Raw genomic sequence first — 26,060 nt, forward strand, 5'->3', positions numbered from 1 at the left:
TCATCACTCAATTTGATTTCAAGGACAACAAGGAGAACAAGTTTGGAACTTCGGTTTCACTAGTGGGCTCCACACGAGAGAGGAGGCGACACAGCCCTGTAGACATTTGGCTTGTCACACCTGAAAGTGTAAGTATGGCGTGCAGGGGTGAGGGAACGGGTCCGGCGGAAGAGGGGAGCTCACAGACAGGAGCGGCTGGTGCTCCAACCCCAGAGGAGGTCGGGGGAGGGGCAGTCAGAGAAGGAAGTCTGACACAAAGATTATTTCATTTTAATGGTCATACAGTTCTTTCTCAGGAAAGACAAAACGAAAGCCAAGAAAATCACAGACAGATGGGAGTTTCAAGGACATATTACCAAGACGATAAAATTTGTCTGAAGTTTCTTATGTCTGCCTTCAGCTGGTGGATCGAGGGCGCTTCCCACTACTGGGTTTCCTTTCAAGGCTCCTGTTTAAGCAAAAACACAAAAACAAAACAAAGCACAACAGATCTGACTTACAGGTTTTGGAAAGTGTCCCTGGATTAATTTGTCATTTTTATCTCAGGGGAAACCCAGAGGACACCATCTCTTCCAATGCCCCTCCTGCTTCTTTATCTCTCATTCTTTCATTTTCTCAAACCATGCCATTGCCGACTGTGTGCCAGGCACTGCAAAGACCCACTAGGAGTATTCTGCTAATAAAGCAAAATTTCTGCTTTTGAGTTGTTGTTCAGGCTGCTCTCTATCTCCTTGTCCTGGGAATCAGCCACACCATAGCCCTTGTGGCCTCCATGAGCCTTCTTCTAGATCCTGTGACTGGGGAGCAGTCACATGTAGGCTGGGAGCTAGCTGAGCTGTATAAAGCATCGCGTTGCCATGGAGAGTCCCTGAGTCTGGAAGTACAATGATGAGGGTTGGGTGACCATATGCGTGGAAGATGGTCAAGTCCTGGGTAACCGGCAGATCTGATTAGAATCCTTCTTATGCTATTTAATACCATGACCTTGGGCCAGTGAGATATCTCCACTGGGCTTGGTTTCCTCATCTGCCACGTGAAATTAATAATACACATCCATCTTAGGATGCTTTTAATTGTCATTTGTACCAATGCATGTGAATTGCTTACTGCAATGTCTGGCACATGTTAATTTTCCAGTAAATTGTGGCTATTATTTTCTCTCTGGTCTTTTGATTTCCTAACTGCAAAATGACAGACAATCCTGAGAGCCAACCCAACTGTTAAACCTTTCGATGAAGACAATTCTCCCTCTTCCTGCTTCCAAACTGGGCTTTCTCTTGGGGTCCCCGAGCCTCTCCTTGTCCTCTCCCCAAGGCTCAAGGGCAAGGTTGGACTCCTTACGGTGTCTTGAATTCTTCTTCACACATGATTTGGCATTCTATTTTAAGCTTGTAGTTGTTCAGGTTGCCATCACAGCCAGTGAAGATAAAACTTTGGCACTGTTTGGAGGTGTAGTTGTAGAAATATCTAAAGTGGATTTCAAAGCAGCTGCCGATGTCCACCTCCATCCTGCAGGGATCTGCACGAGAGGTTCCCGTTCGGTTAGAGGGACTTTGTTCGGACTCAATCAAAGATCTTGTGTTCACGGGCCCTTCAAAAGTCCTCATGTGAGCCTGGAAATAGTCCCATATTCAAAGTCACCGAAGGGCGCCTTATTTTCTCTTAGAATTAGGGTTACTTGGCAAGGTTGCCCTTGGCCGTGGAAGTTGATTACAACTCCAGGTTCTGTCAGTGACTTGGAGAAAGAGCGAGCCGTGAAAAGGAGGTTCTGCCAGAAGCTTGTACAAAGTAATAAGGTTCCCGTTTCGTTTTGTTTATTTTTATGAAAGTGGTCTCCTGCTTCTCTGTACCTTCATCTTTCTCTCCTCTTTTTTAAAAATTAAGAAATATGTTTATTGATTTTAGAGAGAGAAGAAAGGAGAGAGAGAGAGACATTGATGTGAGAGAGAAACACTGACTGGTTGCCTCCCAGAAGCGCCCCGACTGAGGATCAAACGTGCACCCTCTTTCTGTGCCCTGACTGGGGGTCAAACCCAAAACCTTCTGGTGTCTGGGACGACACTCCAACCGACTGAGCCACACGGCCAAGACCTTCTCTCCTCTTCACTGCCCACACAGGACATACAGTTCAGAACGCTCACTCTCCAGTTCTCACACACTCACTCTACTATCTGCACCCCAAATTTCAGGTAACGGCGCCTCAAGGCAGGATGCGTAGCAAGGTGCACAGCGTGAAGGTGATACTCTTGCTTTCGTACCCTGTCATCTTTCCTTCCAGTGCCTTCCCAGAGGCGAACCTTCCGTTTTCACTGATAAGCGTCCCAACGATCCGGGTGCCCTGGCAGCTCCCAGATTGCTGTCTGTCTTCCTCAGCTGGAATGCACTGGCTGGTCAAAGTAGCTACTCAGGCACAGTCACACACGTAGTCTCACTGCGCATGAACGCCCTCTGAAGCAGGCAGTTTTCCTGGTCTGCATGTCACACCGGGAAAACTAAGACTGAGGAGGGATAGGTAGTGAGTGACCGAGCGACTCAACCAAGGGCACCCCTTTGCTGGGGGCGGGGTCCGAATTTAGGGCCTCTGACTCAGTGTAGACGGTGCCACCGCCTATGTTCTGGAAGCACTGAGCCTGTACATGTGATCTCGCACCCACACTGTGTGCCCCTCTAAAACAGGGACCACGCGTCCAAGGGTTCTCTCTGTCCCCAGAGCCCAGATACTGGAAATGCCTCCGTTGCTTTCAGGGTCAGCCCCTTTTCTTGCAGCTCAGTACGTACTCTAGATTGGCCTGGGGTCCTCGAAATTTGTCATGAAGCCCCCAGTTCAAAGTACCCCTAGTCTTTGGAAATCCTACAAAAGAGAGCCCGATTGGAAAGAACTTATTTGTATTCCACTTTGTTTTTTCCTCACCAGACATCTACAAGACCCCTAGAGCACGTAAGGTCCCAAGCCAAAGGCCTAAGAACCTGTGCGTGTTGACCCAAAAGGAGGAAGTCAACTGAACCAACATTTCCCCCCAACACTTTCTCCCTCGTTCATCATTAGTCTTTGAATTTAAATTCTGCTTCAAGTTCATACCTTTGAGATCTTCACACATCCTTTGAGAAACTCGTTCAACACCACCCATTAATGGCATAGTCTGCAAGAAGAAGATGAGGAGCCCTAGAAGAAATCTCAGCTCAGCGGGCTTCATGGTACAGCAGGCAGCAGGTAGGAGAGTCCTGACATCAACCGGTGTTATAGTTTGTGCTGGACACTTGAGAGAGCTGAGCCCGTTTACCCCGAGGGCCAGGACTGGGCATTACTCGGCGTTGAGTTGAACAGTGAATGCCTGGGTACCCAGCCATGAAGCTGAAGGTCCCAGGCTGATTAGAAGCCTGATAGTGAGTCCCATGTCCATGTAGAAACCAAAGAAACCAAAGGGGCTGAGCCTCTGTGTGTGTTTAACCATGGATGGTAGAACCATCAGAATGAAAACAAATTAAAAAAGGATCGCTTTCTTTCCTCCCTTCCACAGACAGGAAGAGACAGACTCTGGTACAACAGAAAGAGTGTAACAAACCCAATACATGAATGATAGTGACTAACCCTGATAGCACTTCCTGCTAGGCACCACGTTAAGCAACATACATACTAAATCACTGAAGCACCACAAGCACCCCGTGGGTTAAATGCAGTTGTTATCATCACTTACAGAAAAAGAAACAGAGGCTGAGGTTAAGTTATCTCTACAAGGTCACACATATATTAGGTAGCGGAAACAAGCTTTGAACTCGCTACCTTACATTACCTAGGAACTAAGGCCACCTTGGTTCTCTTTTGTGGTGAGCTTTTTGAAATGTTGACTTCCCCATTGACCCCCTTAAACCACCCGAAGTTGATTATTTTGGCCAAGGTATGGAATAGTTCTTAGCTCAGGAGGGAGCACCTACACGGCGAGGAAAGACTAATGGAAGTTAGGACCTATCTCCGACTCTCCTGAGTAGGCAGTTTTCTGGAAAATGGTCCAGGGGCGTAACTGGGTACTTTGTGTTTCATCAGAGGTTGATACACTGACACCAGCTGGTGATGGGAATGGACAAGCCAGTGGTATAGACGAATGCACCTGAGTCAGGAATTGTCTGCCCGGAAGGGGACCGCTGTGAAGCAAATGCTACATCAGAACTTCATGGAATCCCAGCTGCTGCCTCGGCCACTGCTGCTAACATACAATCTTTCTTTCAGCAAAAGGGTTCCCAGCTGGGCTGTGAAAGCCGGGATACCAAAGAACGCAGGCGGCATTCTAGGACAGGCTTCTGTTGTGAATGCCTGCTACAGAGGGTTCCTGCCCAGCCGGGTGTGGACACGGTGTGACGAGAGACCTGGGGGCACAGGAAGTGTGTACCCCGTGCTCCTGCGTGGAATGCTGCACCAGGCCCGTCACACCGCTTGGGACCGAGCCAGACCTTTCCGTTTCACCGCACTTCCTCGTCTCTGAGTTTTGCCTTTTCAGACTCTGATTTCTTTTGTATTTTTGACCTTTACCCACATCACCCCAGAGGAGAGCTTCTTACCGTTCTCCTTTCCTATGATCTAAACGATGTGCTATAAAGCCCTGGCTGGTGTAGCTCAGTGGATTGAGTGCGGGCTGCGAACCAAAGTGTCCCAGGTTCGATTCCCAGTCAGGGCACATGCCTGGGTTGCAGGCCACGACCCCCAGCGACCGCACATTCATGTTTCTCTCTCTCTCTTTTTCTCCCTCCCTTCCCTCTCTAAAAATAAATAAATAAAATCTTTAAAAAAATAAACGATGGGCTATGAGAATTCCGCCCTTTTTCCTTGTCCTCCTGCTTCAAGCTCCCTAAATTCTCTCTGTCTTGCCCTCACAAACACTGTCCAAGATACAATAGTTTTCTCAAATGTTAAGTCATTCGGAAGGGACATTTCGCTTTCTTGAAACGCAAACAATGAGTGCATTGGATGTATTATGCTTCTGTAGTATTTAAGTTAGTTTCTTTCTCGTAAACCTCCTCAAAGCAATGTGGTTATACATCTACATTCTTCCGACGGCCTCCATGCGGACAGGCCGTACTTCCTCTGTGTTTCCCAGCCCTTGGACTTCGGCCTCCGTTCTGTCACTCGCTTTGGGCAAAGCTATTATCAGACTTGAATTGTGCTTGCAAGGATGGATTTCCTTCTTTGATCTCTGCATTTTGCCCTAAGAATAATTCTTAAGAAACCACTCGGCCGAGAAGCATGAGAGATACAAGGACCAAAAGAGGAGCTTACCCTTAGCCCAGATCCAAGCTCAGCCAAACTCAGTGTGGATTAATGGAACATGCATTTTCCTGCTGAGGTATGAGAGGAAAAGAACTCTTTTTTAAAGAGACTTTATTTGTTTGTTTTTAGAGAGATGGGAAAGGAGGGAGATCGAGAGGGAGAGAAACATCAGTTGATCAGTTGTCTCTCGCACACCCCCAACTGGGGACCTGGCCTGCAACCCAGACATGTGTCCTGACCGGGAATCGAACCGGTGACCTCTCTGGTCCACAGGCTGAGGCTCAATCCACTGAACCACACCAGCCATGATAGAAAATAAATGTTTATTGTTACTTGCTACTGAGATTTTATTGGCAGGGGATTGTTACTCAACAATGCTGACTGAAATGCCCATGCAATAAATTCTACTTTAAAACATTACCTACACATATAATCTAACATAAGAGAGAACATGGGAGATGGAAAAGAACTACAGTAAACGCACACACAATACAATATTAATGGCACTTATATTTACGAACATCCATGATACTAGGAAGAGGATACTATGCTCCTCTTTTCTGGTCGGAACGTTGTGGCTGATATTGGTTAATGCCTCAATTATGCATCCACATTCCCTTTGCTTTCAGCCAGCAATGGGTCAACTGGTTAGTGTTGTTTGTTTGTTTGCTTGCTTGTTTGTTTTTTTTAACTTAGTAGAATGTTCCAAATTCTCATTTCGGAAGCATGTGAGCTCTTCACGGCTCCGTCTGTATCGGTCGCTGCAATCTTCCACGACACTAGATGAAGAAGGTCCCTATGTTCTAGGTCTAACCTCGGCCCCCACTGCCCAGTAGCAGTCCTATTCCTCCTTTGTAACGGGGACTGATCAGTGCAGCCAACCAGGGACCCCTCCCTTGCTTTGTTCGGGAAGATGACGAGCAGGAAATGGCCCGTCGGCAGCCGTATTCCATGCTCTGGGCCCAGTTTTTGTGGCACTCACAGACAGAATTTCTCCCCGAGACACTAAAAAACACCAAAGTGGTAGATCACTATTGTTATTGCTGGGGACATCCTTAAAACCTTAGAAACAAGACTTGTGAGACGGAAGGGGACTCCTGGGCTGAGCGCCTAGAAGAAATTCAGTCTGCCCTTCCTTGAGGTGTATCTGTAACCAAGCGCCCAATCAGAGGGGCGGCTTTCGCTTCCAGACTGCAGCATGCCCTGGTGCGGTGAGGCACTCTGAGTCAAGTTCCTTCTGCAGCTGCTCCTGGCACCATATTCACAGAGACCACAGCTGGACACCTTCTTGTTGAAGCCCTGACTAGATGTCTCAAGCCTGGCTACCCTCCTGTTATTTCCTTGGCTCCCAAGAAGACTTGGGTTTCCTAGTCCTTTCTGCCTCTGGGAGGCCAGGCATTTCCCATTGCTTCTCACTAGACGATAGGCTCTATGTCTCCCAGGCTCAGGAGACACATCTCAATCGCTTCTAAGTACTCTTTCATGTCCTGATTGGACAGTGAGCATGGTCTTGCGTTTCTGTGGTTCGGCTGCAATCAGCTCGGGCTGAAATGTCAGCTGTTCCTTCTGGCAGAAGATTCAACTCACCTGTGAATGGATGGCCCTTTGAAAGCCCTTCACTGGGCGCAGTGGAGGGGACACAACATTTCTTATTTCCATGATGTCCCTTCCGAAAACGTTTTCATGAATCCTCTCCCTGTGAAACTCTAACCTTTTCTTAAATGGTTGGAGCTGAGTGATGGTGGCCCTTGGACCACTCTGGCCACATCTGAATGCCTTTCTCTTCAGGAATTTCATACTTTTCTTTAAAATGAATGGGCACACACTGATGGTTGTCTTTAGCCATGAAGACTCTGCTAAAATCTTTGAGACAATGCAAAAAGCCCCATTCCATTGCCTATTATAATTACATTACATAGATCTACCATAATTTACATTACTAGTCTCCTATTGTTGAATATTAAATTTGATTCAACTATTTTACACTCAGAAGTAATATGAATAAGCATCTTTGTCTACATCATATTTCATCAGTAGTATATCTTTTAGTAATGGTCTTCCCTTGGTGTGATGCCTATGGGCCCTCCAGCCCAACACCCTCCTAATCCCCCCAAACAGGGGCCCATTCTTGTAACATTCCCAATTCCTTCAAGTGGAAAGCACCTATTGTGGGGTGCCTATGAAATAGGAGATCTCCGTTTCCCAAGTCCCTTCACTGCCTATTCCTGCCTCAGGCTCCTTTCCTATTATAACCATATTGTGCCCAGAGTAAAAACTTAAAATACATGCCTTAACAATCGATACAGAGGATCCAAGATGGCAGTGGAGTAGGTGGAAGCTACCTTCACCTTCCCCCAGAGCAAAACTGGAATTACAACTAAAATATAGAGCATTCAACCCGAATAACTGATGACTAGATGAAGAGAAGTCTTATAACCAAGAATTCACAGAAGCCACAGCGAGATTGGAAGGAAGGGCGGAGCCATGAAAAGGGCTGGCCCCAATCCCAGGACAGTGGCTGAGAGTCTGGAGGGAAATCTCAGCTGCAAAGGTCCCCCCTGAGAAGAGTAGGATCTCAACCCTAAGCCAGACTCCCCAGCCCAGAGCACCTGAGTGGGGAGCAGGTGCCCACATAACATCTGGCTGTGCAAATCAGTGGGAATTCTGTCTGCCAAGAAGAGACAGGAGTCTGTTAGAGATACAGGTGCCCTCTTAAAGGGGTAATGCACAAACTCTCTTTTGCAGCCACTCACCCTGGGCTCCAATTGTGGGAGGGCAGAGCAGATTAGAGTTGTATGAGGGGAGATTGGGCTTTGTGGCTCTACAGAAAGAGTTGAAGGGACAGCCAAACTTCATGTGAGAGGCCTGGCTCACTGGGTGAACTTGAACCACATGGTTGAACCAGCTCACGGTGGTCAAGGAGCTACAGAATTTTCTGAAAAATATTTCCAGGTCTGGGCCAGGGGTCATTGAGGATCAGCCAGATTGGAAGGGTGTCACAGAAGAGAGGAATAAGACACAGATTTGTGACACATTTATCTTGGGAAAAGTTCATTCAGAGGGGATATGATTGGGGGAAAGTGGAATTGTGGACTAGCAAACCACAAATTTCCAAGCTGATAACATATTCAAGGGATTTACAGGGAGAAACAATAACTTCTACAGTTGCTGGAGGTTTAGTACAGGAATCAAGATCATTGTTCAATTAGCTGGTCCTTCATGACGTGGTTTAATCACATTATCTTTCAGGGATGGAGCACTTTCCATAACTGTCTCCCGTCTTCAAAGATATTTCAAAGATCAGAGGCACGGTGCTTGTCTTCTTCGGGAGCTAATTTATATGGCACCTAGGGAAATTTTAAAAAATGGAGTTTAGGGTGAAACATACACTTAGATTTCTTTATAAAACAAAAATGTTGGATAAAGCAAGGATTGAGGGGACACGAATAACAATAGTAACATTCTTCTTAGACTCTTGCCAGGCCATGGGGAATAGGCTTTGCTTGTATCATTTCATTTTGTCTCATGACACACCTGAGGGAAGGTGTCATTTGACTTCATCTACAGACAAGGAGATGGGGAGCTGGAGACACCCGGCATCCCCAGAACATCCAGGGCAGCGCTGGGTTGAGTCCCAGAGTAGCCAGGACCCTTAGCCCTGCCCCTGCCCAGTACCCCTCGGGAATAGATACTTCCCAGCTTCTCTTTTGTGTGTTTTTCGGCCTATTCTCAGTTTTCAAAAGCAAATATAAATTAGTCTTTAGGAAAAAATGTATAAAGGGACGCTGGGTCCAGCAGGCAAAAGTGAGGCAGGCAGTGAATGCCTGGGGGGTTCTGGGCTATGCAGTGAGGATTTTCTCCGTGGGAACAACTCAGCAGATGCTAGGGTTCGTCTACTCCCTGCCAGCCTCCTTGCATCCCGTTTGAGAAGTCAGAGTTGTAGTCTCAGTATGTGCAAGGCGTGGTGTTTTGTTCTAGCGTTCTGTGGCAAAGAAGTCAGATACAGTTCTTGCTTTTGTGAGACATATTCTAGACAAAAAAAAAATTACTAAGTTAAACCATTGCAGTGCAGTGCAGGGACAAAGAGAATGACCCATTCCACCTGGTGTAAATTGGTGAAGCCTCCATGGAGATTTTTATTTGACATGAAACTTGAAGCACGCGTGGGAGCTCATCGGGGAAGTGGGAGAAAGATCCTGGGCAGAGAGAAGAGCTGAAGCCAGAGCGTAGGGGGGGAGCACGCGTAGAGTCTTGGAGAGAGACCAAGCTTAGTGGGGCAGGTTTCCAAGTGTGAAAGGAAACAAGGACTTAGGAGGCCTGAGTTGGAAGCCAGGGCAAGCGCATCAGTGGAAAATTCAGGGGAAGCAGGAAACTGAAAATGCACTCAGCAGAAGGGAACTGAGCCCCCCAAGGTGGTGATCCCTTGGGGACTAGACATTTCAAGCATTGGGTTTGTATTCCAGCTCCGTCATCGACCAGTTGGCTGATGCTGAGCATATCACTTTAACTCTGTGACCCTCAGTTTCCTGGTCTGTAAACTGGGCATTATGGCTGCTGTGAGGACTGAATGAGATGGAGCATGTCATGGCTAAAGTGCTCATAATCAAAAAAAGTTGATGACACCCGTCAGAGCCCAGGTGCATGGAAGACTGTGACAAGGTCGGCTTGGCTGTCTGTCCTCTGTCTACACCAGGTCACCACAGGAGGCTCAGTGTTGCACTTTCTGGGATCAAGATCAACATTTTTCTCAGGCCCTTGCTGGCACTGCCATCTCTTTCCTCACCTGACCTTCCTGGCAACACCAGGGTCTCCGGAGCGGTCACGGTCAGCTGAGGGGAACCATTCTGCAGAGGACAGTCTGCAGGAACAGGGAGAGCAAACAGTCTGACACGTGGGCCTAACAGATGTGGCAGTTAATGCGATGCATTAGGGTACGGTCCTGGCTGATCCTACCAGAAGGTCACGGGATAGGGGTGCTGGTTCCATAGAAGACACACTCAAGTTTACGGCAATGATTTGCTGCCTGGCCAAGGTGAAGTCCTGCCTCTTTGGGCAATGCATTGAGATGAAGCTTACTAAGGCTTCTAGACCCACAACCACGTAAATCTGAAACTGCAATAACAATATCCTACATAGTAGCAGCAGCCTGGTCCTCCTTTCACCTGGATATCACACCTGGATTCCACCATGAGCTCAGCATCTTCATGCTGCAGGGGCCCTGGATCATGGAACAATGCTGATGGCCAGTGTGCGGCCTGAGCAGTTAGTTATGCATGAGGCGCAGAGGAAGCGAGCACGGCTGACTCACCAGGGCCTGAGCAAGGGTGAAAGTGTGCTCCTGCACTGGCCTCCACGTGCTATCATTTATCAAACTCTCTCGTATGGTGTTGATAACAGGGCAGTTTAAGCAAAAGGACCACTGTCCTAACTTGGAAACGCTGGTGACTTCCGGAAGATTCTTGAATGACTCTAAGCTGTTCATTTCCCCCTCCATAAAGTCTGAAACAACATCCATCAATTTACGAATAGTACCTTTTTATAGTGGTGGAGTTGCAGAGGGCTCCAATGTCCTCGGGACATAGGTAAAGTAATAAAGATGATCCCCCCCCCCCTTTTTTAAAGAGGAAAAACATGGAACCCAGAAAGAATGAGTTGCTGGCGGCTTCTAACCTTTGTAGAATCTTTGCAATGACCAGTTTCGTCCAGTGCACATGGCCTTGTGTATTCTCACAAAACCTGTGGCACAGTGTCCTTTTAGTCATTGACAGGAGGGAGCTGATGGGCTCGGAGATGGAGCGTGAAGTGACCAAGGCCACACAGAGTGTGAAGAGCTCAGCCTGACTTCCCGCTCAGGGCACTGTCGACCCCGAGGCTGGTAGCGCCTGTCCCCTGGCACGGGCTCAGACCCAAGTGCCCCGTGTTCCCCCCGGGCCACGATTCTGCCTGCCCTGTGTGGCACAACTCATCCTGGACCGCATCCTGCCCCAGGGAGTGAGAACATAGCCCCGGGACAAGGCTAACCGAGGAGGGATACAATCTGGATGACAGAGGCTGTGCTGACCTTCTGGGGCTCTAAGGGTAGCCTGTAGAGAGGTTGGAGGAGGGAAACGGAGAAAACACACCAGGAATTCCAGGCCAGACCCCGCTACTTACAAAACGCCATTGGACACACGCTTCATTTGTCAGCCTTCTTCTTTACCGACGGTCTGTGTTTCTGTCTGTAGGAGAAAAGTAGTCTCAGATATTTTCTGGTGCAATGTTATCCTTAGAGATATAATTTTTTATTTCCCATGACTTCCATCTTTAAAACTAGACCAGGAAGCTAAGCTGTCCTGCCAGGGAGAAAGCGGAACCTCAAGGAACCCAGTGACAATGAGGAGTCACATTTAGGCTCCTGCCTCCGATGTGGAGCCTTGAAAGAGGTGGGGTTTCATTGCAAGGGGCAGTCTCTTGAGAGAGAAAGGGTTGCCTAATTGCTAAAATTTACCGAGCAATTATTATGTAGAGCTTGCATGGATGATCTATTGTAATCTCATTATTATTGTTCTAGTATTAAAGAGGAGAAAGTTGATGCCCAGAGAGAAGCAAATTAACTTGTCTGAGGTCACTCAAGCTAAAAAGTGGTAGAGCTAGGATTTGAGTCCAGGTATTTGGCTCTGGGCCCACACTTCATCGTTCTGTACCTTTTTGTTTGTTTGTTTGTTTGTTTGATCTCTCTGTCCCTTGCCTCACATGTAGGGTATTGTGCTCAGAGCAAGGAACACATCACAGAACAAGACGTTTTAGAAGCTCACTGGTTGAGTCTCCTGCCTTGTGGGCCTGTTGAGACCTCATCTGGGACTTATAATCTTGCCAGTTTGGAACAAAGAGTCCTCATTTGATGCATGAGAAAAGGAAAGGCGAACACCGGGCACTGTCTTACCCAAGATCCTAGAAAGACAGTTGCAAGACTGGGTTAGAGACTAGATGTCTCATCAGCACTCTATTGCCCTGTCTCGGCTGTGGGAGGGCTCTCCATTCAGCAGTGTGGTTCACGCCCCTGGTGGTTAACCAAAGCTTCCTTTGGGCCGGAGGACCTCCAGAGCCCAGGAGCACTAGGGGCCAAACGGTGGCATTTGGTGGGAGAGGGAAAAGCAGAAACAGAGCAGTTTTGCTTTTGGATTTTGGTGACACTCGTGGCCCCAGATATAGCGCCCCAGGCCCCAGGGTAAAGGGGGGTCTTGGGTCAGGGCAGGGTCTGCAGATGCAGGACTTGGTGAGGGCATTCCGAGGGGCAGATTCAGAGATTCACAGATGCGATGACGAGGAGAGAAGGATTTTGTAGGGCAGGAGTTTGGGAAGGCTCTTAATCGTGACGTTTATGGAGATTTTCTTGGTGAAGAGAAGGAGAAAGAGACCCATTGTAACAGCTGGTGAGACACCCTCCCATGAAGCCCCCACCAGCAGCGCCAGGGGCAGGGCTGCGCCTGAGGAGCCCCTTACTTTTTATGGGTGTCCTGTATGTTTAACGTACAGATTATCCCACAGAAGGCAGAACAGCACTGAAGTCCTGTTGGGCAATCTTCCTGCTCTGCACAGAACATAGTACAGTTTTCAGGGGCCACTCTGCAGGGCGGAGGTTCCAAAATATACTCTGGAATACAGAACAGGAAAGAGAAGTGCCTGAACGGCAGCCTGGAGTGACAGTCAGAGCTCCAAAAGCCCAAGGAACTGCCAGGAAAACAGCCACCCTGGTCTCCCTCGTGTGGCCCCAGGGACGCGGAGTACGATTTTGTCCTTAGCGGCTGCCTTCCACAGAGTTCTAGGCAGGGAAGACATCCAGAGCTTGGGTATTGGGATCAATGACACTGTCCATCAGAACCCTACAGCCATGGGCTATTCACCGTCCTTGCAGATCAGGTGCCAAGGCCCCATAGACCAGTTCAAGGGGATGACTGGCGTGCACGGTGAGCGAGAAAGGGGTATGCAGTGAACCGTTGGTGTGGGGCTGACTGTGAGAACGGGTGGGGGACGGGCTGGGTGCATGGGAAAAGAGGGGAACATTGGGACAACTGTAATAGCATAAACAATACAATATTTAAAAGAAAAAAAAGATCCATCTGCCTGATTCATTATGTAGTCTCAAGTGAGCTAACAGTGTAACAGTCCTCTCGTAACAGTGTAGTTTATCCTGGGGTCAACGTGCTTTATTTGTGCCTAGGAAGAGTGAGCAGAGGGAAGATTCTGGGAGAGGATGAACACCGCACAGCACACTAAAGGTACTGGCATCAGAATGCTAGAACCCAAATCGCAAATGAGTTCTGGGGGCGACTTCTTTCAAGGGGAGAAGGGTGGGTATTTCATAGTGGGGTCAGCTTCTGGGGGCAAAGATCAGCTTCTCCTTCTTTCCAGAGTTATACTGGTCAGGAGGCCAGAGCACCAGGATGCCCCCACTTTCTGCTGTTGGAGAAGAACACTCGTTTTCATGCTGACCTCCCGTTGCCCCCACCCCCCAGCACTCAGGTCAAAGCCAAGACCACTTCCTCCAGCAGATCCTGCCTCAGGCCTCAGCCCATGTCTTGGTGTTCCAGAATTCTAAAGCATTAAGGACACGCCCCATTAATCACTTTATCAAGTCCAGCCAGGCCTTAAATTTTGTACCTTGTGACTTGCCCTTGCTCTGGGGCAAATATCCTAGGTGGGACATGCTATAAGCCCTTGTTGCAATTAGAAGGGGGGTCTGTAGGAAATCAAAGGTGACCTCAAAAGAATAAATGAATAAAGTTGGGGCTATAATTCTAGCAGCCAATGGCACCAGAGATGAGGTCAGAGGAACCCAGGCCCAAGCTGTTGACAGTCTGGCAGAGACCAGTGTCCAGACTCGCCCTGGGCGTCTCCGCCACCCTACAGCTCCCTGCAGGACCAGAGCAAGAAACTGGAGCTAGTTCTCACTTTGGGGGGTGTGGGGTTCAGTGGAACAGCATGCCACCCTACAGCTCCCTGCAGGACGAGAGCAAGAAACTGGAGTTAGTTCTCACTTGGGGGCTTTGGGGTTCAGTGGAACAACATGGGGAAGGAGTCCCTGAGCCGGGGTCTCCGAAAGGTTGACCCTCTCGAGTTCTGTATCCGGTCCCAATCGCACAGCCCTTACCAGTCTCTCAGAAAGCCTCTTTGTGCCTCTGTTCAGATGTTAGTCCTCGATTCTCCAGTGAATGCTGTCCTAGACACCCCCATTCTCTTGCAGCTTGCTCAGCCTGCTTCACTCTTACAAACCCGCATGCCTTCCCCGAGACCCCTAAAGCAGGTCTTTGCCTACCTCGGCACGTGAGATACCACACACACTCCTGCCCTGAGCCCCCCACCCCAATTCTGAAATGTTCTCCGCACAGATGTGTGCAGGTGTGATGAATAACAGTTCACTTCCCATTTGGTAGAGGCCAAGGTCAACATCCCTGTGCCCAGCATTCTTGTTAGGTCGAGCTGGGCCACAGTGGCTGCTGAGATGGATCGCACCTTCCCAATGTGGCTAATCACTGGCAACTGTGCGGGTAGCGCGGCATGTTTTAAATGTGAAATAAAATGCAAGACTTCCCTTTCTTCCAAAACATCTGCCAAGCCCAAGACTTATGTAGGTTCCAGCCTGAGTTCCACCAACTTAATTGTCCTCTCTGCTTGAACGCTTGAAGAGCGGGCCCAAGCACCCATGAAGGAACCAGGGCAGCTAGAACAAGCTGGGTAATGAGGCTGATAACATTGACAGAAGTTAATACTCACCGAGCGTGTACTGTGGTCCTGTAAGAGCGCTCTACGACTGCATGCCTGATCTCACTTGCTCCTCCCAGCTATCCCAGCACCGTGATATCCACGGCAGAGAGAAAATCTGAGGCCCAGAGACACTTCGCCCAAGATCACTCAGTAAGCAACAGAGCAGGGATTCAAACCTAGATCTCACTGGCATTAAAATCTGGACTCTTGAACAGAACGCTGTGTTTTCTCATGAGACATGCCCGGGAGTCAGTCCTCAGATCCTCCCATCTCTAGAGAGGCTCCTTTCCTCCCCTGGGCCCCCGGGCACGGTACCTACTTATCAGATGTTGCTTGGGGCTCCCAGGCACCAGCTGTGGTGCTAGGAGAACCGACAGCAGGAGCTGGAGAAGCAGCACAAGCTTCATGTGGCTGGCGGGCTGGCGGGGCGGGTCCTGGCTGAGGACTGGTGGGTCTGAGCAGGCACAGCTTGGGGGGGAGAGGAGGGAGGAGAGGAGGCGCTGTGACTGGCTTTCCACCGTGTATCACAGCTAGGGGCGGCTTGGCGGGAATCCCAGCACCTCCCAAATACGCCCACCCCGGGCCAGGTAGTGTTTTCAAGTCTATGCCATTTTCATGCCCCCGAGTTTGACCTCGTGATGTCTCTCATCCTTCTAGGTGTTGTTCATGTTCTTGCGTGAAATTTTTATGTTTTCCCTGTCTTTGTCGTTTTTATTCCTAGAAGCCTGAATTTTCAAATGCTATTGCAAATAGTATTGTAAATCTTCAGTTGTTTCTTTTCAGTTGTTGCTGATGTAGAGAAATGCCTTTTGATAATTTTCAATCCTTTTGATAATGTAATATTTTATTAGTTTCAGGTGTGCAACCAGTGGTTGAACATTTATATAATTTATGAAGTGATCACTCTGATAAATCTAGTGCCCACTGGGAACCATACATAATTATTGCAATATTATTGATTATATTCCCTTATGCTGTACTTTACATCCCCATGACTATTCTGTAACTACCCATTTGTCCTCCTTAGTCCGTTCCCTTGACCTTTTTTACCCCCACCCCTTCCCATCTGGCAACCATCAAAATGTTCTCGGTACCCATGAGACTGCTTCTGTTCTCTTTGTTTGATTATTTGGTTTCTTGGATTCCAGATATAAATGAAATCATACGGCACCTGTCTTTTCTTTCTCTGCCTGACTTATTGTACTCAGCACAATACTCTCTCGAGGTCCATCCTCGATGTTGCAGATGGCAAGGTTTCATTCTTTTTTTTTTTGGCTGAGCAACATTCCATTGTATATGGGTACCACTTCCTTATCCATTCCTCTACTGCTGGGCACTTAGAGAAGGGACTTCTGTACCCATACCTAGCGTCCTTGCTAAATTCCGCCGTTGTTTATCGTAATTGTTTGGTGCATGCTTTTCAGCGTTCTGTGTACTCGACCAGCATCGGCTGATGATAACTTCTACTTTTCCTCTTCAAACTTTGTGCCATTTTAACTTCTCAGTGTGCAGGCCAGGACCCCTATCCATTATTGCAGAGTTGTGGGAATAGTGTCTGTTTTGTCTGGTACCAAATTTAAAATGAAAACTTCAGTTTCCTCTTTTAGGATCGTGTCTGCTTTTGGCTTCTCATGAACATCTTTTATCTGGTATAGAAAGCTCTCTTTCATTCCTGACACGACGAGAACATTTTCACTAATTTATGTGAAATTATTTCTATATGTTGAGATATTATTTCTACATATATCGAGATAGCATTTTTTCCTCCTTTGGTCTGTTAATGTATTGAATTACATTTCAGATATTCCAACACGAAACCATTCTTGCATTTCTGCAGTAATCTCATGGGATCATTGTGCATTAACGTTTTTATGTGGTTTGCTTCGGTTTTCCGTTTTTAAGGGACTTCACATCCACGCTCACGAGAGAACTGGGCCTGCAACTCTCCTTGCCTGGTTTTGCAGCGGGTTTACACTGACCTCACAGAATGTGCCGAGTAGCAGCCCCTCCCTTTTCATATCAATTCTTTAGAAATGTTGTGTAAAATAATCCGTCACTTGAATCCTGAATTCCCTCTTTTTCTTGCACAAATATATTCATTTGCACTTTGCTGTTTCATTTAACAATCCACCTTGACTTCGCCGTCCTTACGGCTGCATTCCATGCCTCTGCTCTGCGCCTGCACGTGCACACACCTGAGTCACAGTCAGGCTTCTGTTGTGCGCATTGATGCACTTTTCAAGCTGTTTCTGCTACAAATTTGCTGCAGTCAACAACCACGTGCACATTTTCTGTATTGCTTGAGGTGGAACATCAGGGTTGATTTCTAACTGACAATTTGTAATCATTGGCTAAAAGGGTAAACTCATACGTAATTTTGATAGATATTTCCAGATCCTACCCCACAAAGGTTGCACCAGTTTGTGCTGCTCCTGCACCTTGGGAGCACGCTTCCCATGACAAAATGTGTTGTCATGCTTTTGAGTTTTTGCCAAGATGATAAGTGGAAATGTTATCTTCGTAGTTGTTGAGGTTCATTCATGTTGTAGTATCAGTATTTCATTCATTTCTATATCTGAATAGTATTCCATTGCATGTACATGTTACAGTTTGATTATCCACTCACCTGCTGATGGGCATTTGGGTAGTTTCCACCCTTTGGTGATTGTGAATAGTATAGTATGCACATTCATGTACTAGTATTTTTCTTAGTAGTTATTTTCATTTTTTTGAGTATATACCTATGAGTGAAATTGATGTGTAATTTTATGCGTTTGACTTTTGGAGGAAACGGCAAACTCTTTTCACAGTGATTGAGACTTAACATTTTAATCACTGATGCATGAGGGTTTCAATTTCTCCACACCCTTGTCAACACTTATTATTTTCCTTTTATGGATTATAGCCATGTATGTGGGTACAAAGTGGTTGGCATTAACTGTGGTTTTGATTTTCACTTCCCTAATAACTAATAATGTTAAGACTGCTTTCATGTACTGTCCATTTATTTCTATATCTTCTTTGGAGAAAAGTCTATTCAACTCTTGCAATTTTGTAACTGGGTTGTGTTTTCCTTAATGCACGGTTGTGTTTCCTTAATGTGTTTAGCTTAATTCCTTAAGCTAATATTGCAGGAACAGGGTATACAGGTTTCTGGTGGGGATGTAGACTGTGGCTACTCAGGGTTCCTCAGTTCTGGACTCGTGTGTTCTGTTTATTGGAGACATTGCAGCATACAATGGCCTTCGGTTCAAAGTGTTGTGTTTGCCAACCAGAAGGTATGTGCTCCATCTTTGCAGGGGTCACCTTCAAAGTGGACATTACATGCTTCTTCAGCAGGCCAACCCACAAGTATGTCAGGTCGACGGATTCTGGGTGATACAGTATAGGGTGGTACGATGGGATCTTGTAATTTTGGACCAGGTATTGCACCTCTTCTGATGTAAAATTTACCCATTGGCACGAAGTGATAGTTCACGGAATCCTACATCAGTACATCGGACACTCTATCTACATAGTCGTCTTGGCCGAGGCACTGCAGACAGGAACGTCAAATCACACTCCCAGAACGTGCATCTATCCCGCTCAGGGCGAGTCGCTCCCTTTCCAGGGAGGAAGGGGTCTGGTGGACTGACCCTGCTTCAGGTGGCTGATTCACCCCTGAGCCCTGGTGCCACACCAAGGGCTCCACCTTGGTCTGTGCCACTGTGAGGTTTTATTTCACTTGTCTCGAAGCACCTGTGAATGCATACTGATGCATAGCCCACGTCTCTGTCATCATGGCCACTCTACCCATGGGTCCATTGTAAAAGCAGTGATGTGGCTAAACACAGAGCCTGGCCTATATTAACTGACCAAACCATCTGGTATACCCCAGTGTACCCTCCCTCTGAGTTCTAAGATACTTACTGTATGCCCCCTTCTTTCCATGTCTTCTGGTAGTGTGTCTCTCTCTCTGATGTATCGGTTACTAATTAATTATATAACATATAATATATTTTGTTATATTTCTTACAATGAACATATAAATAAATCTGGAAAATAAGTGTGTAATATATATTTATAGCTTTATTAAGATATATTTATAGGCCAGTTATGCCTTAATAAAGCTGGAAGAGTACACATGTGTTATTTGTAATATATAGTGTATATGATATAGACATTAAGTTTCCCATCTTTATTAAAAGATAATTGACATATAACATTGTGGAAGTTTAAGGCGTACTACATGTTAACTTGAAAAACACAAATATTGCACAATGCTGACTGACATAGTGTTATCTAACACCTCCATCACATCAGACCATTATTATTTATTTTGTGGGGTGAGACCATTTGAGATCCGCTCTCTTAGTGACCTCCCCCTGCCCCCGGTACCCCACGCTACCATTCCGATACACCATTTCCGTTATATCGCATCTGCTTTAACCATTCATCTGATGAGGAAGTCAGTTTGCTTCCATATATTTTTACACATTTAATGTTTTTCCTTTCATTTTTTTCTGTAAATTATCTTGCAATGAGAAAGTAGAAATAGATGACAGCTTTCAGGACAGAAGTTCCATTGCAACAGGAGGGGCGGTTACGTGACGGGCAGGGCAGGCTCTGCAGAAGCCCAGGCCCCGCACAGCACAGGCTGTGGGACGTGGCAGGCTCAGGGGAGGGAGCCAGCGCTGCTTGCCCTGCCCTGGCCTGGCCAGTGGAGGCAGGAAGGAGCCCAGGACACCCTTGCTTCCCTTCCCTCCTCACGCCAGCTCTCCACGAGAGCCTGTGCCAGACTCAGAGCTCACTGCTCTGGCTGAGTCATGGCGGCCCGGGCTCTGCTGCCCACCCTGCTCCTCTGCATGCTGCTGCTGCTGCAGGCCCAGGGAGGGCCGCGTCGTCGGAACAGGATGCAGAGTAGGTGATGGGCTGGGGGGCAGGCATGGGGAGGGGGCACGAGGGGCTGTGTCCAGCGAAGGAGGACCTGGGAACTGGAACCTTCTAGCACCTTCTGCTCTGACACCAGCACTGTGAAGACTCCAGGCCCTCCCAAACCATGGCCCTCCAACCCCTTCACCAGCCCTGGGACCAGCAATGGGGGTGGAGGGCAGCCTACATCTTCCCATTCTCCACTCCCCAAATCCAGAGACGTATGGTACCCACACGGGTGACGGGTGCACAGAGCTGAGAATCAGATGGGAAGGCAAAATGATTTTTTGGTGTACGCACACCTGTGGCAGGTCGACATCCGGAGATGTTTACAGGAAAGCAAATTTATTTTAGCACGTCTCAGACTTCACTGAGGTTTCAGAGTCAGAGTGCAGACTGTACAGGGGTGACTTCACCAAGACCAGGAGTGAGATGAGAGAGGGTCCTGGCTGCAGGGAGACCAGGCGCTGAATTCTATTGGTAGACAATGGGCGTAATGGGTTGAAGACACAACCAATCACCAGGATGGGTCAGGGGTCCAACGTGAAGTCCCAGAAAAGTCCCAGAGTGTCATGAGTGGGGCCTGAGTTCTGGGGTCATGAGGAGACTTAAACTTGAGAGCAGTGTCCTGTGTGGCCCACCTCCATCCTCCCTTCTCCCGCTCCTTTCAGGTGTCAAGGCCTGTGAGAAGCGGCCCAGCGTAGATCTGTGCCACCACCACTGCTCGTATTTCCTGCAGTGTCAAAAACCAGACACCGTATGCTGCTCGACCTTCTGCGGGAACGTTTGCATGCACCTCCTGTGAGTGGGAGAGAGGGCGTGGCTGGGGATCCTGCATCCCCTGTCTCTTTAAGACTGTGCTTATGGCCGAAACCCAAGGACCTAAAATCCTGGACACAAGGGTGTCCACCTCCACACTGTCTGGAAGGTTTGTTCCTGTCCAATAAACCAGAACAAATGTCCAGACACCTGGCTATTTTCCTCCCAGGACTTGTGCTTATTGAGAAACCAGGGCACAGACCAGCGTGCCCCCACCTCTCTGGGCCTTTCCCCTTGTCATGCTTCTCTGCCCTCTCTCCTTTTGGCCCACGCACCCCTGCCAGGCCCCTGGAGGCTCAGCCCCCTTCTCGCTCTGCTCCCTGAACCAGCACTCCCAGAGGGAAGAACGGTTTGTGTGCGCCGCCCCCAGTGCTAATGAGAACATCCTCGCCCTGAGTCCTAAGGGCCAAGTGAACCATGAGATAGGGGGGTGCTAAACCCTGGGGCGTAGAGTAGGGGTCCCCAAGGAGGACTCTTCTTTTTTTTCTTAATCTTCACCTAGGAACATGTTTTTATTAACTTAAGAAAGATGGAAAGGGAGGAGAGAGTGAGAGGGAGGAAGGGAGGGGGAAAGAGAGAGAGAGAGAGAGAAACACAGAGATACAGAGGGAGAGAGACCAACAACTATCAGTTGCTTCCTGTACGCACCCTGACTGGGCATCTAACCCACAACCTAGGCATGCATCCTGACCTGGAATTGAACCCACAACCTTTTGGTGCACAAGACAATGCTCCAACCAACCAAGCCACCTGGCCAGGGCAAGGAGGCCTCTTCTTAAACTTAACTCACACCTGTCCTTTTCTCCCCATTCTCCTTGTAAAGTTCAGGTAACAGTCTCTTTATGCAGAAGGAAATAAACCCCAGGAAGTTAAGTGGCTTGCCCAAGGCCAGGAAGAGGGAGGGGCCACTCATGCCCTGGCTGGCACAGGGCGCTTCCTCTGACCTCCCTGCATACCAGCTGCTTTTCTGCTGTGGGGAGACCACGGGCACGCAAGTGAGTGTCTGTGCCCACCCAGCGCCCCCACTGCAGCCTCTATCAGGACGGCCACTCTCACCATGCGGCCTGGGACTCGGTGCCAGGACCTCAGACTCCAGTGCCTTCCAGTGACAGAGTGCTCCCTATCTTCCCCAGGTCCTCCTCCTTATGGCCTCTTTCTTTAATCCAGAGGAGAGTCATGGGGTGGGGGGACAGGTGGTTCCACTGTGAGGCTGCTAAGGATTAGCTGGCACAGGATGGCTGTGAGTCTTGTCTGTGGCCTCATGGTGAACCAGTGAGAATTAATCCCTGGGGTCCAGGCTTCCTATCTGTGTAACCACAGCGCCTCTGAAGTGGTCCTGGGGCGAGAGCAGGGACTGAGTCACGTGTGGCCACTCGGGTCATGGAGTCAAGTGTGGGGTCGCAGACAGGCAGGCCCTGTTGCAGGCAGGTGCGCAGTGTGACCCTGCAATCCAGTGCTTCCTAGGCATCAGTGCAGGGGGCACTGGAAGAGGACACCTGCCTCCATCAGGCCAGAGCCTCCCACCCAACTCAGAGGCATCACAGGGCTCCTGACTCTGAGCATCTTCCCCACCTGTATGTACTGAGAACTGCCCTTGGACAAGGGGGCCTTGGGAGAGAGGTCATGACCAACCACCAGCGCAGACATTGTCAGAGGTGGGTAGGTGGCAAGGGATGCCCTACAGAAGTTCCTATTGGTTCTTCCTCAGATAACCTCACTTTCCAAGCATCTTCCTGGGCTTGGCTGTGCCTCAAACACCCTAGGAGAGACTATTAAGAGAAGTAAGGTGACCTGCAAGGGCCCACATAGGGAGAGAATGACCTCCCACGTCCAAGTCCAGTGCTCCCTGCCATGTGGGTGTCCTGTGGCTTCCAGGCTGACCTATTCCTTGCCCCTGGCATGAACGTCGTGGGTCATAAATTATACTGGGAACTGTTGTTCTTCTTCCTTGTAATATCTGGTGCCCTGACCTGTGTTCCAGAGAGTTCTCTGGACAGTGCACCCTGTTCCACAGAGCTCAGAGACCACACCTAGAATGCTATGGCTAGAAGCAGTGCTCACCTGGACCTCACTCCCTGTTTTGTCTCATTGGAGCAGCGGCGTGCCTCCGTGTTCAGCAGGGTAGAGGAGCGGGGATGCCCGGGAGACCTTGAATCTCACGGAAGCAGAAGAAGAAGCAAATGCACGATCTGGGTCTCCAAAATGTCAAGTCCCAGCAGAGCTCTCTGGTCAGAGCTGGACTGTTCACCACCAAACACATAGCCTCATGTTCGCGCTGCTTTTGCATCATCCTCTCCACATGCTCCTGACCTGCTTCTAGAAAATTCTTTCCCTTCATACCCATCAACCAAGGTAATCAGAAGTAGCTTTCTCATGGGTATTAACTCACAACACACCTTCACTGCCTTCTCTCAGGGCTGTCGTTGCTTCGGGCCTTTGTCATAACAGAGGCTGAAGAGACTTGACCTCTGATTCTCTTCCCAACATCATGCCTGCCCATTGCACTGATCACATTATGCCCACTGGCGCCAGGGAACAAAAATAGCAGATATCCTAGGTGCCTTATCAGGCGCATGCCAGAGGATGGGAGACACACCTGATACCAGCGCAAGACTCGCCATGTTGGTGAAATTTCCAGACAGCCAGTGGCCTGCGGCACGCAGGGGTAGGTCCTCTGAGGCAGCGGACAAGTTGCTGCGCCTTGCTCTGCCCACCGTGAGGAAAGGCACAGTGTTGGATGGGAGTTTGGAGGGGACAAAGTTCATTCTTGGGCATTCTCCTCTTGTCTGTTTCCTGAGGGAATGCAAACTGAGTACCCATTTTGAGTGGGGCCCGGAAGGGATGCATTAATCTTCAAGTGCGGGCTGGCAGCCTCTGTGGCTGAAGAAGGAACACAGAACTACCTTTAAGGAAAACACATGCATCCTTTAGTTTGTTGAATTCTTGAAATACCTGATGGAATGAGCTCTATTATTATTCTTCCCATTTTTACATGGGATTCAGTGGAGTTTCAGAGAACTTGGTCTCTGGAGTTCCCATTCCCATGATGCGTCTCTGCTGGTATCGTAAGGGCACCTGGAGACAGTGATCTTGGTGATGGGAAATGGGCCCAAGGAGTATCATACCTCCCAGCGCCAAGAGGCGCTGCAGGCTTCGCCATCTGGCATACATTGCGCCGGAGTCATGTCCTTTGAAATCCTGTAGCTGGCACTTGCCAGCAATGTGGTCTTGAGCAAGTTACTTAACTTTTCTCTGCCTCAGTTTCTGCATCTGTTAAAAGGGAATAATCATAGTACTAAACTCATGGGGTCATTGAGAGTATTAGATAATACATGTTAAATATCTGACACTTAGTGAATGTGATTTAAACTGGGTGACTCTTGACACTTCATGGGGTGCGTCATTTGTTTATTTAACAGACCTTGCACAGCGCTGCCTATAAGCCCGACATTGGCTCTGAGCACTTAACCAGAAATCACTCACGGAAGCCTCACAGCAACCCTGTGAGCAAAGGCCTGTTATTATCCCCACTTTGCAGATGAGCACATTGAGGCACAGGGAGGATTAGCCACTTGCCCAAAGACGGTGGGAGCTCGGATTTGAACCCAGGTTAAGTTTGCATTTTAAATCTCCATGTCTTGTGGCCTTTGCAGGCTCTGTTGGAAGAGCTCTCTCTTTCCATCATCACAAAAGCCACGAGACATTGATGATGGGGTAGTGTAATGCTGAGGCCAGCAGTGGAGAAATTAATGTAGAGACAGCTGGGGCTTTGCAAAAGTCATCACACAAATGTTAGAGAAAAACAGATAGACCCTCCCCCACCTCCACAGTCACCCAGACTTCCAGGAAGTGTGCGTGGCAGGGCAGGGGAAGCTCCTGCAATTCTATTGGGCCCTGTGTCTAACTATATTTATTATCTGCAGAAAAAAAGGGAGTACTCCTTGAAGAGGAATTCAGTGACAGTCTGTACACAACCAACCGATAGCCCGGGGCAGAACTCGCTGGTCTGCCACAACCTGAACCATAACTGCATTCAGAGTCTTTGAAATCTGTTCTGCTCGCAGCCTGCCCCCTGCGCCGGGGCTCTGTGGTTCCCGGAGCCCAGGAAGAGGAACCGGCAGTGAAACAATCACTGGCACGTCTGACCTGAACATCAGCAGAGGTAGGTGGGTGTCAGGGCCTTGGGGCTATACGTGTGAGGCTGTACACCCTTTCATCTGTGGCGTGCCTGGATGAGTGCCCTGTTCAAATCAGGCGCCCAGGTCATGCCAACACGATTTCTCTACCGAAGACATTATTGTCCTTGTTGTTCAGATGGAGAAACGGAGGCAGAAAGTTGCCGTGGACGGACACATGTCCCTTCATATGTGACACCCTGAGAAGGACACTGTGTATTGCCTACGTAGCATTTCCACTGACAGTACAGAACCTGAGTCTAATCCTGGAGAAATTTCAGACAGACCCCAAATAAGGAATGTTGAATTAAAAGAAAAGATGGGCGGTCTTTGTATTTGGAGCACTCAGAAATTTCGGTGTAATGACAGACAAAGGACATTATTGGCTGAATTTATAAAAAGGAATACTGATTGTAAAGCAGAAAGGTATATTTTATTAATGTTAAATTTAAGGAAGTTGACAGCTACACTATGTTCATGTATGAGAATGTCCCTTTTGTTAACACTCACAAAAGAATTATTCCTAAATCAGGGCCAAGATACACGACACTCTCAAGTGGTTTAGAATACATATGTGTGTGTATGTGTGAATGTATACTATATATGGTATGTGTGTCTATGTATAAATTCTTAAACTAGGTGAATCTGAGCAAATGGTATTCAGATGCTCTTTGTTCTACTCTTACTCTTGTAGCTTTGAAATTATTTCCAAATGATAATTCTTTAAAAAGTTAAAGGCAACCCATCTAAAGGTCCATGAGCCTCAAATTTTATGTTCCTATTTTATTTGGTCACATATGCCGAGAAGAGAATGAGTTTTGCACCGTCTAAAATGTCTGTAGGGGTTGTGCCTGCTTTTGAGCATTTGGGGGATTTCAACCAACGCATGTAGGTTATCATGCATTACATCAAAGCAAAAATAAAGACTTTGGAAGAAAATTGGTCACGTGCAAGGGAGAGAGACAATGACTGCATTGTGATCATTTTATTTGTAGTATTCAGACCTCTTTGTCCTTGCTTCTTTTTTTCTCTCTGTTTGGCTTGGTCACGTGGAGCACCAGGTCAGCGGGGAGAGACAACTGGGGAAAGGAACTTTTCTGGACAGTACTTAACCTCCTCTTTCTAGAAAGCCAACTCTCACCACCAGTGAG

The 26,060-nt window shown here is 48.1% G+C and overlaps 3 protein-coding genes across 4 annotated transcripts; 1 reads left to right on the forward strand and 2 right to left on the reverse strand.

The window, feature by feature from the left end:
- Window positions 1-278: 278 nt before the first annotated feature.
- On the reverse strand, window positions 279-3,293 carry SPINT4 (serine peptidase inhibitor, Kunitz type 4). Of its 2 annotated transcripts, XM_045833705.1 has the most exons (3): window positions 3,080-3,293; window positions 1,342-1,519; window positions 279-448 (listed from the first exon to the last, which is right to left on the reverse strand). In XM_045833705.1, the coding sequence occupies exons 1-3, from the start codon at window positions 3,192-3,194 to the stop codon at window positions 397-399; spliced, it is 345 nt and encodes a 114-aa protein (XP_045689661.1). In that variant the 5' UTR covers window positions 3,195-3,293; the 3' UTR covers window positions 279-396. The 2 variants fall into 2 exon arrangements, 1 of the variants encoding a protein (XP_045689661.1); XR_006785067.1 differs by lacking the exon at window positions 1,342-1,519.
- A 6,138-nt stretch (window positions 3,294-9,431) lies between these two features.
- WFDC13 (WAP four-disulfide core domain 13) lies at window positions 9,432-15,411 on the reverse strand. The gene is made up of 5 exons (XM_045833158.1): window positions 15,324-15,411; window positions 12,774-12,893; window positions 10,436-10,478; window positions 10,044-10,118; window positions 9,432-9,456 (listed from the first exon to the last, which is right to left on the reverse strand). The coding sequence occupies exons 1-5, from the start codon at window positions 15,409-15,411 to the stop codon at window positions 9,432-9,434; spliced, it is 351 nt and encodes a 116-aa protein (XP_045689114.1).
- A 4,398-nt stretch (window positions 15,412-19,809) lies between these two features.
- On the forward strand, window positions 19,810-20,796 carry LOC123815355 (protein WFDC10B-like). Its single transcript, XM_045833659.1, has 2 exons — window positions 19,810-19,903; window positions 20,587-20,796. The coding sequence occupies exons 1-2, from the start codon at window positions 19,810-19,812 to the stop codon at window positions 20,718-20,720; spliced, it is 228 nt and encodes a 75-aa protein (XP_045689615.1). The 3' UTR covers window positions 20,721-20,796.
- The last annotated feature ends 5,264 nt before the right edge of the window (window positions 20,797-26,060 follow it).

The sequence above is a fragment of the Phyllostomus hastatus genome, unplaced genomic scaffold, assembly GCF_019186645.2.
Source record: "Phyllostomus hastatus isolate PE091 unplaced genomic scaffold, TTU_PhHast_1.1 phas_contig_17, whole genome shotgun sequence".
Lineage (NCBI taxonomy): Eukaryota > Metazoa > Chordata > Mammalia > Chiroptera > Phyllostomidae > Phyllostomus > Phyllostomus hastatus.

Bases quoted from the DNA above. Each gene is read 5' to 3' on its own strand.
- SPINT4 (XM_045833705.1), bottom strand. From the start codon at position 3,194: ATGAAGCCCGCTGAGCTGAGATTTCTTCTAGGGCTCCTCATCTTCTTC. The intron at 1,520-3,079 runs GTATGAACTTGA...CCTCTCGTGCAG, and splicing joins GATGTGTGAAGATCTCAAAG to ATCCCTGCAGGATGGAGGTG. The intron at 449-1,341 runs GTAAGGAGTCCA...TTGCTTAAACAG, and splicing joins GAAGAAGAATTCAAGACACC to GAGCCTTGAAAGGAAACCCA.
- WFDC13 (XM_045833158.1), bottom strand. From the start codon at position 15,411: ATGAAGCTTGTGCTGCTTCTCCAGCTCCTGCTGTCGGTTCTCCTAGCA. The intron at 10,479-12,773 runs GTACGTTAAACA...TCCATGATCCAG, and splicing joins TGCCTTCTGTGGGATAATCT to GGCCCCTGCAGCATGAAGAT. The intron at 9,457-10,043 runs GTGAGGAAAGAG...CTCTCTGCCCAG, and splicing joins GGTGTTGCCAGGAAGGTCAG to GATCTTTCTCCCACTTCCCC.
- LOC123815355 (XM_045833659.1), top strand. From the start codon at position 19,810: ATGGCGGCCCGGGCTCTGCTGCCCACCCTGCTCCTCTGCATGCTGCTG. The intron at 19,904-20,586 runs GTAGGTGATGGG...CGCTCCTTTCAG, and splicing joins TCGTCGGAACAGGATGCAGA to GTGTCAAGGCCTGTGAGAAG.